This window comes from Dendropsophus ebraccatus, chromosome 9, assembly GCF_027789765.1.
Source record: "Dendropsophus ebraccatus isolate aDenEbr1 chromosome 9, aDenEbr1.pat, whole genome shotgun sequence".
In the NCBI taxonomy this organism is placed as follows: Eukaryota; Metazoa; Chordata; class Amphibia; order Anura; family Hylidae; genus Dendropsophus; species Dendropsophus ebraccatus.
Genome location: NC_091462.1, coordinates 15,290,178 through 15,309,698, shown reverse-complemented (window position 1 = coordinate 15,309,698; position 19,521 = coordinate 15,290,178). Strand labels below are relative to the sequence as shown.

Sequence of the window (19,521 nt, the reverse complement as noted above, 5' to 3'; positions counted from 1 at the left end):
CCACTCCCCATAAGGAGCACATAAAGGTTCAGCCATGCCCAGTATACTGAAGCCAAGAGAGAAGACTATGGGCAAAACAATCATCGATCCAACAGTTATTGGAAATGTATGGGCACATAAGTGGCGCTACCAGGCAGCAGTGTATATACAGATATACATACAGATGGGTGACTCCTCCTTCTGGTGGAGATTCTGGCTTGGCCCCCACACGTACCGTATCGCTGTGTGTTTATCGCTGCGAGTTTCTCGCACATAAATCCACAGTGATACTGATTGCCATCAAGTCCATGTATGTGTATTCTCACTGCGTGTTTGGTGCGATTTTTACATGCGAGTTTTGATTTTCATATAATTTTCACAGGCAAGTTCAACACCACAAAAAACGCAGCTACTTTCATGCGAGTTTTGTGCGAGAAATAAGCAGCGATACGGTACGTGTGAAGGCCCCCTTAAGGGGTTTTCTGGCCAAAACAAACTGATAAGCTATCCGCCGGACACCCGGCACCTGCGCCATTGAGCAGTTCAGCACCGGCACTACACAGGGAACAGGCTGGAAGCAGCTGATCAGTGCTGGGTGTCAGAACCCCAACGATCAGTTGTCTCTGCAACTGTTCCACAAATGACGAACTTCCTGCACTAGTCCTATAAATTAAACAGGGCCCATGTATGGAACCTCATTGGGCGTGGGGCTTTGCCTCAGAAACCCATCCCCAATCGCTGTGTCTCTCCGTAATTTGAAAGGAAACTCCAGTAGGTGGCGCTGTAGAGCAAGTTCTTTTTCTGAATATAAGCTACTTTGCATATTTTTCCCATGAAGCATTGCACAATTTGTAAGACTCCATATACCAGCTTCAGTCACATTACTCCCCCTAGCCCTCCATACAGTATTAATGGCAATACAACGGAACCCGTTCTACCCAAAGATATTCCCCATATAAAACTCAAGGGAAGGAAGAAATGTGTAAAATGGGTGAATCTGTCTGAAAATTGCTAGAAAACCTCCTCGCTATTTTATGCCATTATTAAGACGACAAAGAGCCCCATCCAGAGCGCGGAGCGTATTCCTGAGAGTGCGACGCTCACAATTATCCCACATGATAACACCAATGTAATTTTGACAGGGAAGCATTAGCTTGTATTCTGTCTGCAGGATACGGGTTATAATTATCGAATAAATTATCTGTAATTTGGGAGAACGTCTCCCCGATCCCCTCTGTTCTTGTGGTGGTAATATCTCTGACAGGTCACATGGAGCGCCCCCACCCCTCGCCTTTGAAGAGATGTTTGGTAATAGAGAGACCATTGATCTACTACAACAGCCCGCTATTGTTATCGCCCCAACCTCATTACACATTCGCTTTCTTCTTACACATATTACTCCATAGCTCGCTCCGAACAAAAATCATTTAGGAAACGGCATCTCCATGTTAATAAGTGAACCGGGTTATCTGTTCTGCTCTAAGTGACTCTGTGAGCAAAATGTTAAGAGAAAACACGGCCGGCAAATGTCTGGATACTGGGATACTGCACTATAGGGATCCTATGGGGGAACCCTAATGTGTAAAGGGGGAACCAGATGGATCATGGTGGCAGATGTCATTAGGACTACCAACAAGAACGAGGCATGTGATCATTATGGGTCATGTCGGGAGTTGTTGTGTCCCAGGTACAGAGTGAATTGGAAGCTGTAATGGGACTTGTGGCCCCTGGTCGCATTATGTTGGTGGTTGTAGTATTCTATATACTGTATGGAGTATAACAGAATTATCTGTAGGTGATCATGTTGGAGGTTGTAGTGTTCTATGTATAGTATATATCCAGTGGTCAGGACAGGTGGGGTTTGTAGTGTTCTATATATAGAATTATCATATGGTCATGTCCAATTATCAGCTAATGTTGGGGGTTGTAGTGTTTAATGTACAGAGTCCAGTAGTTCATCATGTTGGAGCTTTTAGTGTTCTATGTACAGAGTATAGCACAATTATCTTATGGTCATGTCCAGTGGTCAGGTTTGGGGTTGTAGTAATCTATATATAGAGTATAAATAGGCATGTAATTCTTGCATTACTGGGCGTCACTCGGCGGCGATCTGTTAGTTTACCTAGGCGGCACTGCCCGGGTCCTGTTTCTGTCCGCTCCTCTGCTGTGCTCTGTGCTCATCTTGGACCTACTGTCTTTTCTGGCATTCTTTCTTCTCCGTCTGGTCCCTGCTGCAATGACATCTCTGCCCACTAGGGTGTGCAGGTGCCACATGCTCTGGAATTATAGACGCGGCCTGTCTTCACCTGCTGGTGCCTTCTGCCAATCCGAGCCACCTGCACCTATTTAAACTAGCGCCACCTGCTCTTCTCTGCCTGAGTGTTGTTGCATTTGAGCATTCTAAGTGAAGGTGCATTTCTGTGATCTTGCTGATTCTCTGTGTATCCTTACCTGTGCCAGTTCTCTGGATTACGCTTTCTGCCTGACTCACTGTATGTATTGTGGGCCTCTCCTGTTACCAACCCGTCTTATCCCTGGTACTGATTCTGACAACCTGGTCAGCTGACTACGTATACTTGGCCCTCCCTGGTGCCTGGCACTGACTCTATCTGGTTGTTGGGAACCAGCTGCTGCGCACGCCGGGACCACACTTCTGGAGCAGCCTGGTCCAAAGCCAAACAGGTGGAGTCCAGGTCCACATTCCCTGTATGTTACAATTATGGTCATATCCAGTGGTTGGGTCATGTTGGGGATTGTAGTTCTCTATGTACACAGTATAATAGTCATGTGCAGTAGTCAGGCCATGTTGGGGGTTGTAGTGCCCTATGTACAGAGTGTAATAGTCATGTACAGTAGTCAGGTCATGATGGGGGTTGTAGTGCTCTGTGTACAGAATATAACAGTCATGTACAGTAGTCAGGTCATGATGGGGGTGAAGTGCTCTATTTACAGAGTATAATAGTCATGTGCAGTAGTCAGGCCATGATGGGGGTTGTAGTGCTCTGTGTACAGAATATAACAGTCATGTACAGTAGTCAGGTCATGATGGGGGTTGTAGTGTTCTATATTCACAGTATAATAGTCATGTACAGTAGTCAGGTCATGATGGGGGTGAAGTGCTCTATTTACAGAGTATAATAGTCATGTACAGTAGTCAGGTCATGATGGGGGTTGTAGTGCTCTATGTACAGAGTATAATAGTCATGTACAGTAGTCAGGTCATGATGGGGGTTGTAGTGCTCTGTGTACAGAATATAAAAGTCATGTACAGTAGTCAGGTCATGTTGTGGGTTGTTGTGCTCTGTGTACAGAGTATAATAGTCAACAGAAAACAAGGGCAATTTTGGTAGCACATCTATGACTCTGTTCACACTGCAGATTGCACGCGGCTTGTGGCTTAAGTACAGACAAAAAAACAAAAGGTGTAACAGCAACCCACAGGTGCAAGGGCCTACTGTATATACTCCTCCTAGCGTACACACGGTAAACACCGGCTCTGTATATAATTGTCATGTACAGTGGTCAGGCCATGTTGGGGATTGTAGTGCTCTATGTACAGAGTATAATAGTCATGTGTAGTAGTCAGGCCATGTTAGGGGTTGTAGTTCTCTATGTACAGAGTATAATAGTCATGTGTAGTAGTCAGGCCATGTTGGGGGTTGTAGTGCTCCATGTACAGAGTATAAAAGTCATGTGTAGTAGTCAGGCCATGTTAGGGGTTGTAGTGCTCCTTGTACACAGTATAATAGTCATGTACAGTGGTCAGGCCATGTTAGGGGTTGTAGTGCTCTATGTACAGAGTATAATAGTCATGTACAGTAGTCAGGCCATGTTGGGGGTTGTAGTGCTCTGTGTATAGGTTGGGATTATAGTGCTGCCTCCATTATTATAGTGCTGCCTCCAGGTTGTCTCACATCGATGTGGATTTCTCTTTTATCAGTATTTGATGCTTATTTTGTACAAATTCAAGAAACAGCAAAGTGCCCTTGAAATGGTAAGAAATGGCGTAAAGCGGGGAAGCGGTGAATAAGAACGGTGCAGCATTGTGAGCTACGAGTCAGGCCCGTTCATTCACTGACAGCTACTAAAAACCTGAGCTGTCATCCCGACATCTCCAAACGTATAATAATAATAAAATATGGATTTATCTGCTGGTTAAAAATAGAAATGGACTTTTAGAACCGTATTCCCTCATTGCTGCTTTTACTGACATTAAATAAAGGGAAAGTATATAATAAGGATGTGACAGAGTGAGAGGGGCTGTCATCAGCCGGCAGAGAACGGGGGGAATAGCTCCGATCCGGCCGCATGCTGCGTGGGGAGTCATACATGGAGGGAGAGAAGAATCCTCAGACACTAACCGAAAGACATAGGAACCAATCAGATTCAGCAACTAAGGAATGAGCCGACAAGACTCTAATATTTATGGCAGAAAATAATCTCATTAAAGGGATATTCCAGCCAAACAAAATTATCATATTTTTTTACTTATTTTAACATTGTTTTTTATTAAAAAAATAAAAATAAATTAAAATAATCAGGAGCCCTGTTTTTTTTTTTCTTCTCTTTTCATTTACGCCATTCCCTGTGCGAAAACAATATTATTATATTTTAACAGACTGGAGGATTCTGCACGCTACGATATATAATGTTTATTTTTTTTATTTTTTACATATTTTTTATTTTGGGAAAGGAGGTAAATTGAAGATTTGTTGGGATTCATTTTATAAGGGTCTTTTTTAAAAATATATATATTTAAATTTTAAGTTTTTTTTTTTTACAGTTAAATATGCAATGATTAGATTGCCTATACTGACAATACAATGCCATAGTATTACTAGCATACTAGCATCGAAGCATACTATCGGTGATCCTTGTAAGCATGCAGAGTTGATAATATAATTTGCAACCATTAATAATATAATTAGCCTAGATAATATTCCTTCGGGTGATATACAGCCTGCATGATGGACAGGTGGATAGGTTAGTGTCTATTTGGTTTCCTTCCTCCAGTTCTGAGCTGCTGCTTTCTGCTGAAGACACAAAAATCTGTGTGAGCCTTTCTCTCTCTGTCTCCCCCTCCTTCCCCCTCCCTTCTGAGACAGCTGATGTAAACAAGTCCCTATCTGCAACATTGTAGCTTCTTTGTAATGCTGGGAGGGTTAATCACAGCGAGTCTATCAGCAACTTGACCTCAGAATAACCCTCCCAGCATTACAAAGAAGTTACAATGTTGCAGATACAGGCAGTCAGGGACTTGTTTACTTTAGCCGTCTCAGAAGGGAGGGGGGAGGGGGAGACAGAAAGAAAGGCTCACACACAGATTTTTGTGTCTTCAGCACAAAGCAGGAGCTGAGAACTGGGGGAAGGAGACTGAATAGATAATAAGCAGCATATCAAAAGTTGTGTGTGAGTGGAATATCCCTTTAATGTTAGTTCCTCACTTGCACATTTGCTGTTTTGCGGTCGCTGAGTCTTGACTGTTCTCGGATAAATAACTAAACACTCCAGAGTTTTACTTCTCCAAACTCCTAAGAAGAAGCGGAAAGTTACGGCGACCTTGAGCAGAAATGAATTGAAATGTTCTGTGTAGCCGATCTCCTAATTCTATCTCACCTAATAAGAGGAGAGGAGTGTTAAGTTAATCTCTCTGCAATTCTGGAGGAAATAAGAGGCGCTCAGTATGCTGAAAATGAGCTGCAACCAATTCAGATTCACAACTCATCTGCAAAGCCCGGGGACGTCTTATAATCCCCCTGATCAGAGTCACCCGGCCGGCCAGAAGGTCACCCAAAAAAACGGCCCAGGTCCCAATTACATGGAGGTTTGCTTTAATGTGGCTGCAAATTCTACGGAGACGGGTAAGATTAGTTATGATGAGGTAAGATGAGTCTCTGGGGACACAATAAGATCCGTTCTTCCACAATCTCTGACTTTATGGAGAGGGAGAGTCTATCAACACCACACACAGCATAGACAGCAAATTTTTCACTTTTCAATCCCACCTTTCAAGAGACACAACTTTTTTTTATTTTGCTTTAGGATAGCCGTTTAAAGGAGAAGTCCGGCGAAAATTATTTTTTTATATGTTATTACTTATGTAAAGTTATACAATTTTCTAATGTACATTAATTATGGGAAATGCTCATATACTGCTATTTCCCTTAAAGGAGAAGTCCGGCGAAAATTATTTTTTTATATGTTATTACTTATGGAAAGTTATACAATTTTCTAATGTACATTAATTATGGGAAATGCTCATATACTGCTATTTCCCTTAATTTATTGTATCAGGAAGTGTTAGAATTATCTCTGAAGCAGTGACGTCACGACCAACGGTGTAATTCCTATGGAGTGTCCAGCAGGGGGCGCTCTATATATAGAAGTCAATGAGTACCATTGACTTCTATATATAGTGCGCCCCTGCTGGACACTCCATAGGAATTACAGTGTATGTAATGTTATGCACTGTACTGTTGTGACTTTATGAATACATTTATGGAATACTTTGGGGAGCAAGTGTCCTTGCTCCCCAAAGTATCCCATAAATGTATTCAATGAATACATTTGCAGGGCACCGAGCAGGGAGGGAGAGAGGTGCCATCTACCTCCCCCCTCCCTGCTCGGTGCTGGGAACATATACAAAGCACTACTCCCCCATTATCTGCAGATTATGGGGGAGTAGTACCTGTGCTATCCCTATCACCGCCCGCGCCGCCGCTCACACAGGGGCTGCTATTCATCGCGCCGCTGATTCCCCGCCGCCCGCGCCGCTCCTAACTACCCGCCCGCTCGCTCGCCCGCCCCGTTCCTGGCCGCCGCTCTCTGCTCATGCCGGCCGCGTCAGCCCGCCCCCACCCCGGCCGGGAGCACGGCGCTTCCTGGTGTCCCCGGCCGGGGTGGGGGGCGGGCTGACGCGGCCGGCATGAGCAGAGAGCGGCGGCCAGGAACGGGGCGGGCGAGCGAGTGGGCGGGTAGTTAGGAGCGGCGCGGGCGGCGGGGAATCAGCAGCGCGATCGTAAGTTTGATGCCGGGAGGAGGAGGAGGGGGAGCGGCGGGGGGCATGAATAGCAGCCCCTGTGTGAGCGGCGGCGCGGGCGGTGATAGGGATAGCACAGGTACTACTCCCCCATAATCTGCAGATAATGGGGGAGTAGTGCTTTGTATATGTTCCCAGCACCGAGCAGGGAGGGGGGAGGTAGATGGCACCTCTCTCCCTCCCTGCTCGGTGCCCTGCAAATGTATTCATTGAATACATTTATGGGATACTTTGGGGAGCAAGGACACTTGCTCCCCAAAGTATTCCATAAATGTATTCATGAAGTCACAAAAGTACAGTGCATAACATTACATACACTGTAATTCCTATGGAGTGTCCAGCAGGGGCGCACTATATATAGAAGTCAATGGTACTCATTGACTTCTATATATAGAGCGCCCCCTGCTGGACACTCCATAGGAATTACACCGTTGGTCGTGACGTCACTGCTTCAGAGATAATTCTAACACTTCCTGATACACTAAATTAAGGGAAATAGCAGTATATGAGCATTTCCCATAATTAATGTACATTAGAAAATTGTATAACTTTACATAAGTAATAACATATAAAAAAATAATTTTCGCCGGACTTCTCCTTTAATTTAGTGTATCAGGAAGTGTTAGAATTATCTCTGAAGCAGTGACGTCACGACCAACGGTGTAATTCCTATGGAGTGTCCAGCAGGGGGCGCTCTATATATAGAAGTCAATGAGTACCATTGACTTCTATATATAGTGCGCCCCTGCTGGACACTCCATAGGAATTACAGTGTATGTAATGTTATGCACTGTACTTTTGTGACTTCATGAATACATTTATGGAATACTTTGGGGAGCAAGTGTCCTTGCTCCCCAAAGTATCCCATAAATGTATTCAATGAATACATTTGCAGGGCACCGAGCAGGGAGGGAGAGAGGTGCCATCTACCTCCCCCCTCCCTGCTCGGTGCTGGGAACATATACAAAGCACTACTCCCCCATTATCTGCAGATTATGGGGGAGTAGTACCTGTGCTATCCCTATCACCGCCCGCGCCGCCGCTCACACAGGGGCTGCTATTCATGCCCCCCGCCGCTCCCCCTCCTCCTCCTCCCGGCATCAAACTTACGATCGCGCTGCTGATTCCCCGCCGCCCGCGCCGCTCCTAACTACCCGCCCACTCGCTCGCCCGCCCCGTTCCTGGCCGCCGCTCTCTGCTCATGCCGGCCGCGTCAGCCCGCCCCCCACCCCGGCCGGGGACACCAGGAAGCGCCGTGCTCCCGGCCGGGGTGGGGGCGGGCTGACGCGGCCGGCATGAGCAGAGAGCGGCGGCCAGGAACGGGGCGGGCGAGCGAGCGGGCGGGTAGTTAGGAGCGGCGCGGGCGGCGGGGAATCAGCGGCGCGATGAATAGCAGCCCCTGTGTGAGCGGCGGCGCGGGCGGTGATAGGGATAGCACAGGTACTACTCCCCCATAATCTGCAGATAATGGGGGAGTAGTGCTTTGTATATGTTCCCAGCACCGAGCAGGGAGGGGGGAGGTAGATGGCACCTCTCTCCCTCCCTGCTCGGTGCCCTGCAAATGTATTCATTGAATACATTTATGGGATACTTTGGGGAGCAAGGACACTTGCTCCCCAAAGTATTCCATAAATGTATTCATAAAGTCACAACAGTACAGTGCATAACATTACATACACTGTAATTCCTATGGAGTGTCCAGCAGGGGCGCACTATATATAGAAGTCAATGGTACTCATTGACTTCTATATATAGAGCGCCCCCTGCTGGACACTCCATAGGAATTACACCGTTGGTCGTGACGTCACTGCTTCAGAGATAATTCTAACACTTCCTGATACAATAAATTAAGGGAAATAGCAGTATATGAGCATTTCCCATAATTAATGTACATTAGAAAATTGTATAACTTTCCATAAGTAATAACATATAAAAAAATAATTTTCGCCGGACTTCTCCTTTAAGGGTTTGATATTTCATTAAAAAAATATATATGTTTGCATATATTTAACACTTTATATTAGCAGCAACATTACTCTTATTCAGTACAATGAGGCTACGTTCACACATCAGTGTATTTCAGGCACACCAAAGCCTCCAAAAAGTCCATATTCAACCTATTTTTTTCCCATTTAATTGGGAAAGTAAGAGATTAGCTGGGGATCCGACCTCCATACCCCCCCGCAGATCTCTGTACCGGGTCCCTGGCTTCTCGGTTATGAATAGAGCTGCGAGTATAGCTCGTAACCCCCAGCTCTATTCATTCCTGTAGAGGTGCCGGAGAGAACAGCACTCTTACTCAGCTCTTTCCGGTGGCCCAATAGGAATGAATAGAGCCGCCAGTCACCTGCTATAATCACGGCTCTATTCATAACAGAGAAGCCGTCGACTCAGTACGGAGATCGGCGGGGGGTACGGAGGTCAGACCCCCCACCATCTCTTACTTTTCCCCGATCCTGTGGATATCCTGTCTAAAAAATAAATTTGACAAGTTGCCACAGCCCCTCCCCTAATTATAAGGTCAATCAGAATCTATAGAAGGTTGTATGTCTCACCTCCGACTCCACATGTTTGTGAACAGGACGACCAGGCTGACCAATCAGAGACATGGCAGTCAATGGTGCATTCTACCAGACACCGAAGACTCAGCTTTTCAGGTTTCTTCAATCCCAGCTAAAAGGCAAAATGGGAAAACATGAGACGTCCTGCCGTCTGATAAGATGTGAGTCTGCAGAAGTGTAATATAACAGAAAGAGTACATTATACCTTACAATAAGTCAACAGCAGTGGCCAAAAATTTGGGTTTGGCAACTCTTGTCCAAACGGAACACTCGGTATTTGACTCCCGGCATCTGGAGAAGTTGGATGCGGCATCCAACTTCTGTAGTCGTCGGGAGTCAAATGGCAAGCGCTTGGGTTTGGAATGTTGCCGAACCTGAACTTTTGAACAAGTTCAATCAGCACTAGTCAATAGTAACGTCAGATGGTCACAGTCTTTTAAAGGAGAAGTCCGGCCAAAATTAATTTTTGATATGTTGTTACTTATGAAAAGTTATACAAATTTCTAATGTACATTAATTATGGGAAATGCACATATACTGCTATTTCCCTTAATTTAGTAGATCAGGAAGTGTTAGAAATATCTCTGAAGAAGTGACGTCACGACCCAGGGTGTAATGTCCAGCAGGGGGCGCTCTCTATATAGAAGTCTATGGGACTTTATTGTTTCTATGGGTTTCTATGTAATGTAATGTAATGTAGTGTACAGTGCTTTATTGAATGAATACATCTATGGAATACTTTGGGGAGCAAGTGTCCTTGCTCCCCAAAGTATTGCATTAATGTATTCATTCAATACATTCAATACACAGTAAGCCCGCCGATCCGCCGCATTCCCGCCGATCCGCCACACGCTGATCCGCCGCATTCCCGTCGATCCGGACCATATACATTGAACTACAGCTCCCATCATCTGCTTATAGTATGAACAGGTGATGGGAGCTGTAGCTGGGTAAGGGATATCACATGTCGCCGGGCGCAGGGGGGAGCCGCTCAGTACACAGGAGCGCTCCCCCCTCCTCCTTCCGGGATAACTTCCGCCTATACCAATGCTGAGTCCCTGCCTGACCGCCGCTCTCCGCTCTCCCCCCCCCCATACATACCGGCTCCCGATGCATCCTGGTGTCCGCGCTGATGCCGGGAGCCGGTATATGTGAGCGGAGAGCGGCGGCCAGGCAGGGAGTCAGCATTGGTATAGGCGGAAGTTATCACGGAAGGAGGAGGAGGAGGGGGGAGCGCTCCTGTGTACTGAGCGGCTCCCCCCTGCGCCCGGCGACATGTCATATCCCATCACCTGTTCATACTAGAAGCAGATGATGGGAGCTGTAGTTCAATGTATATGGTCCGGATCGGCGGGAATGCGGCGGATCAGCGTGTGGCGGATCGGCGGGAATGCGGCGGAAATGCGGCGGATCGGCGGGCTTACTATGTATTGAATGAATACATTTATGCAATACTTTGGGGAGCAAGGACACTTGCTCCCCAAAGTATTCCATAGATGTATTCATTCAATAAAGCACTGTACACTACATTACATTACATTACATTACATAGAAACCCATAGAAACAATAAAGTCCCATAGACTTCTATATAGAGAGCGCCCCCTGCTGGACACTCCATAGGAATTACACCCTGGGTCGTGACGTCACTTCTTCAGAGATATTTCTAACACTTCCTGATCTACTAAATTAGGGGAAATAGCAGTATATGTGCATTTCCCATAATTAATGTACATTAGAAATTTGTATAACTTTTCATAAGTAACAACATATCAAAAATTAATTTTGGCCGGACTTCTCCTTTAAGGAGCTTTTTAGGATAAGCTGTTGTGTGCTTCCACGAGAAGTAGCACGCTCTGCTACAATCTGCCATCGATCCTGCATTAGTGGGTGTAGACGAGCTGCTATGATGTCTTCCACACACAAAGAAGAGGAGATCCTGCTACTCTACATCTCTATAGCACACATTAGAAGTAGTGGCAGCATGGAGGACAATATAAGACACTACAAAGTATTGTAATGCATGAATTTAGCACAGACCTAACACTTACTAGAGGATTTAGCAGCATTACCCTCTATTTCTGTGCCTCTGCCTGCACGTCATATATCTATCCTAACATAATACAGTGGTACCTTGGTTTAGGAGTAACTTGGTTTGAGAGCGTTTTGGTTTAAGAGTTCACAGTTTTTCAAAATTGTGACTTGGTGTAAGAGCATTGCGTTGGTTTCAGAGCTCCCTGTACTGGGTGGGAGGGGGAGTGGAGGAGGGGCATGGTCTGCATAGCGGGGTCTACAGCACTGTACTCTGACCCAGGAAGTCTACCTCCCCTTTCAAATCATAGCACTTCCACTTTAGGCTGGGGCTTATATCAGGGGACAGGACTGTGGAGGTAATCTCTCCATAGCTGTAACCCCTCTCTCCCCGCACAGAGAGTGCTGCATGTATGTGCCCACATATGTCCTGCTCATTCCTACATACTCCCTGCAGTCTCTGTCAGTCCTTGTGTTTCCCATCCTTTCCAATCCTGCTATAATGTGCCTGCACTTACACTCAGCTTTACACACTGCTTCTATAATGTGCCTCAGCCATTCACACTGCTGTAAAGAGAGGTTTCTGTCCCTGTCCTCCTGCACAGCTCTGTGATTCTCACTTCCTGATTGGTCCGTACTGAACACACCCCCTTCCCCATTGCTGTCATGTGACCACACAGACCTCTGACAGCAGCCCTGCTTCTCTATTCTAGCCTGTTGTACTACGCTACTGCATTATGGGGATCTGCAGCTCCATCCTTAGGTATCAGGGTTATACAGTTACTATACATTATACTCCACATGCTGATTGCTATACTGTACTGTAACTTATAATATCACATATTCAGCTGTTTATTAATGTTTCTTTCATTTGTTTTACATGTTATTCAGACTATAAAATCATTATTTTTGGGGTGTGGAACCAATTGTTTGTATATCAGTGATTTCTTATGGGAAAATTTGCTTTGGTTTAAGAGTGGATTTGGATTACAAGCACCGTACCAGAACGAATTATGCTCGTAATCCAAGGCACCACTGTAATAATAATAGAAATATTATTATACAGAGCAAACTAGATGGACCAGGTGGTCTTTTTCTGCAACAATCTTTTCCTTCTCTCTTCTCCATAGAGTAAATGGGCAGCTCTATCCTGATCCCTCAGTGAGCTGATCCATCTTAAGATGGATGTATAGCAAATTTTCATGAGGAGTTTGGAAGAGAAGGAAAAGCACTTGATAAGGAAAGAAAAGGGGCAGCTTTCTCTGATAAGATATAATAGATATAATACTAAGTTTGTTACATTTGCTTGTGCTGTTGAGTTATGCAAATAATATTGAAAGATGATCATTTAAAGGGAATATCCCCTTTAAACAAAATGCCATGAATAGGATCTAAAATGTTCTGATACATTTCTTAAGATATAAGAGATAAAGCGACTCTGTACCCACAATCTGACCCCCCCCCCCCCCAAACCACTTGTACCTTCAGATAGCTGCTTTTAACCCAAGATCTGGCCTGGGGTCCGTTCGGCAGATGATGCAGTTATTGTCCTAAAAAACAACTTTTAAACTGGCAGCCCCGTGCCCAACGGCCGTGGCCTAGAATATCTGTGCCCTAACTTTGCACCACCCCTCCGTCCCTCCTTCCCATCCTCTTTATCATTGAGAATGACACTGGCAGGATTTTCCTATTCCTCACTTGTCTGAACTCTGCACAGGTGCCTTAACGATCCAGTCCATGTGCCGTGTTCACACAGCTGATGAATAAAAGACAATTTGCCTGGAGGATTCCTAATGATGAGGAGTGCGGGGAGGAGGGACAGAGAGGTTGTGCCAGCCTAATGCATACGTAATCTAGGCCCCAGATATTTGGGACAGGGCTGCAAGTTTAAAAGTTGTTTTTTTAGGACAATAACTGCATCACCTGCCGAAAGGACCCCAGGACAGATCTTGAATTAAAAGCAGCTATCCGAAGGTACAAGTGGTTTGGGGGGGGGGGTGTCAGATCGTGGGTATAGAGTTGCTTTAATATGCTTTAAACTCCAGGCCTCCACCATTAGAAGTAGCTTAGGAGCTTATTGCATACTGGTTTCCTATTGCATTCAATGTATAAACAGTATGCAGTGAGCTCCTAAAATGTTTGTTCACCAATTTTTTTTTCTTTTAAAGCGTAACTGTCATTTCAGGGCCATTTTTCTGAAACCATTAAATATCAACAGTACAAGCGATTTTAAGAAACTCTGTAATAGGTTTTATGTACTTAAAGAGTTTCCTTCTGTAGTGAAAAAGCAATCTCCCAGCCTCTCCCCTCACATCAAATGAAGCAGGATTTCTGTGTCCATTATGTGGCTATGCAGAGGGGAGGGGCTGTTAGGAGTGACTGAGCACGGAGCAGTCCTGCACAGCACAACACCCTGCAATCTTCTCTTAGTAAGTTCATAGATAAGCACTGACCTTTCTGACACCTGAATTTAGCATTTTAGGTGCTCAGAGAGTCTACAGACTGCTGACCTTCCTCTCCCCCAGCCCCTCCCCCCTTCATAGGCTTACAATGGAGAGAGCAGAGCCCGTCTTCACTGGCTTCTCTGTAATGAAGACATGTTTGCCTGATAATGCACAGATAAGTCAGGGGGGGGAGGCTGGGAGATTGCTTCTTGAGTACAGAAGGAGGCTTTTTTGGCTGATAAAACCTATTACAGAGTTTCTTAAAATCGCTTAGACTACTGATTTCTGCAATAAAAAAAAACATGACAGTTACGCTTTAAATCAATTGGTACCAGAAAGTGCCAGAGATTTGTAATTTACTTCTATTTAAAATCTCAAGTTTTTCAGTACTTATTAGCTGTTGTGTGTCCTGCAGGAAGCATGTATTTGTTTCAGTCTGACACAGTACTCTCTGCTGCCACCTGCTGATAAGTACTGGAAGACTGGAGAATTTATCATAGACATAAATTACAAATCTCTGGCACTTTCTGGCACCAGTTGATTTAAAAGAATTTTTTTTTTTTTTTTTTTGAACAACCCCTTTAAACTGTCCGTAGCAACGGCTGCAGGTACAATTTAAGCCTATGCTCTACAACAGAGCTTGACTGGCTATGAAGATATAATAACACTTTAGCCGGCCCATAGGACACAATTTAAGCAGAAATACCTGTGACTATTACTTTGCGACTATGGGCGTCTCGCAATCTTCTCCATTCCGTCTCCCGTTTTTTGTTTTGTACAATAAATCGCCAGATAATTTAGTAATTTTGTGCTGGACTTAGGGATAACATTTTAGCGTATTGCCCAGGTTTGGGTATAAACATGTATTCTTCAGCATAATTGCATCTTGAGTTCTGTCTTGAGACTTCACAGCAGCCTCTCGAGAGCCCTAAATCCAATTACACTCCAAGAAGAAGAGTTTTTACCTCTACGTTGTTTAATATCGTCTTTCCCAATGAGATTAAACAATGGCCGCCTGGACGACAGCAAGGATTTTTTTCTTTTTTTAGTTTATTCTTTATGGAAACTTGAGCTAAATGTAACAACTATTGTTAGGAGAAAAAAAGTGGCGTGAAGAGTGTGCGGTGTACGCCGCCACGCTGGGCCCGGCACAGCGGTGGTTAACAGGGGCCGGCTGGATCAGGTTTGTAAGGGAAACATTACCTGCTCACAAAAGGAGACTTTTACAGATTTTCCATCGCTGCGGGTGCAGTCTAAAAGCCGGGTTTTTATTCCCTCTCCGCAGACGGCCTTTTCACTGAGCTGACAGGCGCTCCACTCTGAAATCACCAACAAAACCAATTTAGATTCAGACACTGCAATACATTATCCATTTTACTACATCATTGACCCCTTAAGTGCCACTTGAGCTCTTGCAATAATTTAAAATCACTCGCTTCCACTTGTAACGCTATAGGATTCTGTCTCTGGTGAATCCCTGGTATGCCAGTACATGAATCCGGGTTAAAGAGAAACTCTAATCTTTAACACAATCGTAGAGTCAGGAAATCCCTATAGGATGAACAGAGGTAATAAGTGTACACTGGAAAGGTATATATAACTTATAGCGTTTATCATAGCTGTTTCCCATGATGCATCATTTCTAACCACCATTTTTTTTTCTTTTTAAAGGAGAAGTCCATTGCTGGCCTTTCCGGTTTTTGGGGACCTAAGCTCATTGTAGTTTCACTCTAGCAGCAAGTTTAAAGGGGAAGCCCGATGTCGGAAATTTTATTTTCAAAAGAGCCGGGGAGGAGGTGGCTGAATAAAACAACATGCACGACCTCTCCAGCTCCAGCAGGGGGGTCCACTGTCCTCCGGCCACTTCCTGGTCTGAGCGGAGACCCGGGTCGTGATGTGTCAGCCCCGTTCAGTCAGCAAGCGGCCGAGATGGGACCCTGTTATGGACGCTGACTGGCTGAGTGGGGCTGATACGTCACGACCCATGTGCCTGCCAGGAAGTGGTCAGGGGACAGCGGACCCCAGTGCTGGACCCGGGAGGACGGTGCATGTTGTTATGTTCAGCCACCTCCTCCCCAGCTCTTTTGGGGAAAAAAATGGCCGACATCGGCCTTCCCCTTTAAAGGGGTTATCCAGCGCTACAAAAACATGGCCACTTTCTTCCAGAGACAGCCCCACTCTTGTCTCCAGCTTGGGCTGGGTTTTGATGCTCAGTTCCATTGAAGTAAATGGAGCTTAATTGCAAACCGCACCTGAACTGGAGACAAGAGTCGTGTTGTCTCTGAAAGAAAGTGGCCGTGTTTTTGTAGCACTGGATAACCCCTTTAACTTGCTGCTAGAGCAAAACTACAGTAAGTTTGGGTTCACGAAACCCTGAATGGCCAGCATTTTACTCCCCGTGGCTGGAGAAGATGGATGCAACCGAGGGCTGTATCCATCTTCACCAGCCACTGGGAATGAAATGCTGGCCATTCAGGGGTTTTCGTAAACGCAGTCTCTTGTCTGACTTTGAAATGTAAAGTTGCATGGATTGTGGTAATGCTGCCACTCCATGTCACCACAGAGTCATAGCTGTATGCTTATGTCCTACACGAAAATCAATGCCATCTATGTGGGGTTTGGGGCAATTCACAGTTCTCCTGAGCTGTAGGTACTACTTCTATATTTGCCGGGGTAATCTTCACTAGTTTAATCTTAGTGGGTTAAATGTAGTACAAATGTACTCACATAAGTTAAAGGGATAGTTCACAAAAAAAAAAACTTTCAAATCAATTGGTGCCAGAGATTTGTAATTTACTTCTATTAAAAAAAAACTCCAGCCTTCCAGTAACTTATCAGCTGCTGTATGTCCTGCGGGAAGTGGTGTGTTCTTTCCAGTCTGACACAGTGCTCTCTGCTGCCACCTCTGTCCATGTCAGGAACTGTCCAGATCAACAGCAAATCCTCATAGAAAACCTCACCTGCTCTCTAGACTAGAAAGAATACACCACTTCCTGCAGGACATACAGCAGCTGATAAATACTGGAATACTTTTTTTTAGTAGTAAATTACAAATCTCCTAAGAGTCTCAGAGAAATTTTCAACTCTATCTCTATGATTAGATTCTACCTGTCTAGTGCTTATTAGTAAGTGGCAGCAGAAATTCCTAGAACATTTGCCCCGATCGGCTTCCTGAATCTCAGTAAGAAAAGCTGAGCTTCCTACTAAAAAAAAAAAATCCCATTGCTACATAATGACAGATGCTGCATGGGAATATTAGAGTGGATGGTAATGGATGGAATCGGCTCATAATTAAGCAATTACATGAATTTCAACCAAAATTAATTACATTTTATCATTGTTTTATAATTAATTTAAATATCGTCATTTGCATTTTAATTAAATCTCTGTTTTACATGGTGACAATCGAGAAATTTCTCTGAATAGTTTAAAAGGGAATAAAAAATGGGCCGTGTTTCGTTTGATGGGTACATGACGCCCGAGATTCATTAGGAGGTTATTGAAATATGACGGTCACATGTATGCGGAGGAGAGACTACAAACGCTGCGCACTACACCTGAAGGCAGCGCTGTATAATAAGGGGTTATCTAGGAAAGAGACGCCACATCAAAAGTTTTTTGGGGGGAAATTAATTAAGATGCAAATTTCTGTACAAACCTTTTTTGCATTAAAATAATTATAATTATATATATATTTATTTATAACATATTTAGTTTTATGCCATAAAAAAAAGAGAGGCCTAGAAAAAAGATGGTGTCACAGACCCCCACAACCGGACACATTTACTATAATTTACCCCAGAAATTGGTGTAGAGTAGCCGGCACAGAACTGTGTGCTGCAAGGACAGAGGGAGATGTACCACATTTACTAAAAGGCCTGTTCTACTTAAAGGGAACCAATCACCTCCCTGGTGGAGTATGAACTGGTTCCAGTACCGTATAGTTGCCAGGAACAGCTCTCTAACGCTGTAGACAGCAGTGTTCAGCGGGGTGGCAATTTAAAAAAAAAATCCATTTTTAATACTCGATCCCGACTTCTGGGAACTAGGTAACTAGGGGCGGAGCTGCAGCCACATGTAGTCACACTGACTCCGCCTTCTTCCAAGAATCTTGTGCTTCACTGGTAGCCTGATGCACAGACTTGATGCACAGACCAGCCCTCTGACACTGTGAGGCTGGAAGAAGGGCGGGGTTAGTGTGAATACATGCCACTGCAGCTCCGCCCTCATGACTAGATAGCAAGAGCTGGGAGCGAGCATTAAGATGGATTTTTTTTTTTTTTCATCCCACTAGAGACTGCTGGGCACAGAGAGCTGAGCCTGCCAGCTATAAGGTACTGGGACCAGGTCACACTTCAACAGGGAGGTAATTTGTTCCACTGAATAAAATTGGCAATTTTTATTTTTTTTTTTACATTTCAGAGCAACATATCAAAAGTTTTTATCGGTCAAGGCCTTAACACTCAGAGCCCTATATAAGATCCTACATCCACTACATCGATTTTCTTTCATGTCGGGGAGAACAACATATAACATGTTGGATTTTAGTATATCTAACAGGAGATATTCCATTAGCAATGTTAGGTTCTGCAAGCCCAGCACGAGTATGAAGACATCAGTCAAGAGTATGGGCAGCCTACTGGGGCATGTAAAGACTTAAAGCGTAACTGTAATTTCAGGGTCATTTTTCTGAAAACATTAAATATCAACAGAACAAGCGATTTTAAGAAACTCTGTAATAGGTTTTATGTACTAAAAGAGTTTCCTTCTGTACTAAAAAAGCAATCTCCCAGCCTCCCCCCTCCCTCACATGAGATGAAGCAGGATTTCTGTCTCCATTATGTGGCTATGGAGAGGGGAGGGGCTGTTAGGAGTGACTGAGCACGGAGCAGTCCTGCACAGCACAACACCCTGCAATCTTCTCTCAGTAAGTTCATAGATTCATACACAAAATTCTGATGTGTTTTTTATTTAGCCTAGGGGCACTAGTATCAGCCATAGGTGTGAGGTGCAGCGCTATTTTTCTTCCCTGAACCGCATTTTGTTTCTCTCTTTTCTCCGTGTTTTGCACTCCTCCTGGTGAGACCCACATGACCGCAATTAGCAGGAGACACCTGAGTGCACATGGTTTTAATCCCTCCTGTCTTTTCCCATTCTGTCTGCAGCAGCTATGGTGAGCGCAATACCTCATCCAGACTTGTGCTGTTTGGGGGCGACCTTCTCCGCCGGCGGTGCTGGCCGGGTTCTGGTGTGGTGTTTTTGGGTCTGGTCCTGTGGCATGGGGTCGCAGGCCCGTCCCATGGCCCCCGTTCCCTGACTGTGCGTGCCTGCTGGGTTGGTGGCCACTGACTGGCACGGTGTGGACTTAGTGTAGGGACCCATGTGTATCAGATACCGGCACGAGGTACATGGGGCAGTATGGCTTGATCAATTCATATACAAAATTCTGATGTGTTTTTTATTTAGCCT

The 19,521-nt window shown here is 44.8% G+C and overlaps 1 protein-coding gene across 3 annotated transcripts in view; it reads right to left on the bottom strand.

Moving 5' to 3' along the window:
- The window catches only part of THSD7B (thrombospondin type 1 domain containing 7B), a 420,171-nt gene that overhangs the window by 38,758 nt on the left and 361,892 nt on the right, over positions 1–19,521 (bottom strand). For all 3 annotated transcript variants that reach the window (XM_069982655.1, XM_069982658.1, XM_069982657.1), the window contains 2 exons: positions 15,256–15,371; positions 9,574–9,691 (listed from right to left, as the gene is read on the bottom strand). In XM_069982655.1, coding sequence (XP_069838756.1) covers positions 9,574–9,691; positions 15,256–15,371 — 234 coding nt within the window. The remainder of the gene's footprint in view (positions 1–9,573; positions 9,692–15,255; positions 15,372–19,521) is intronic.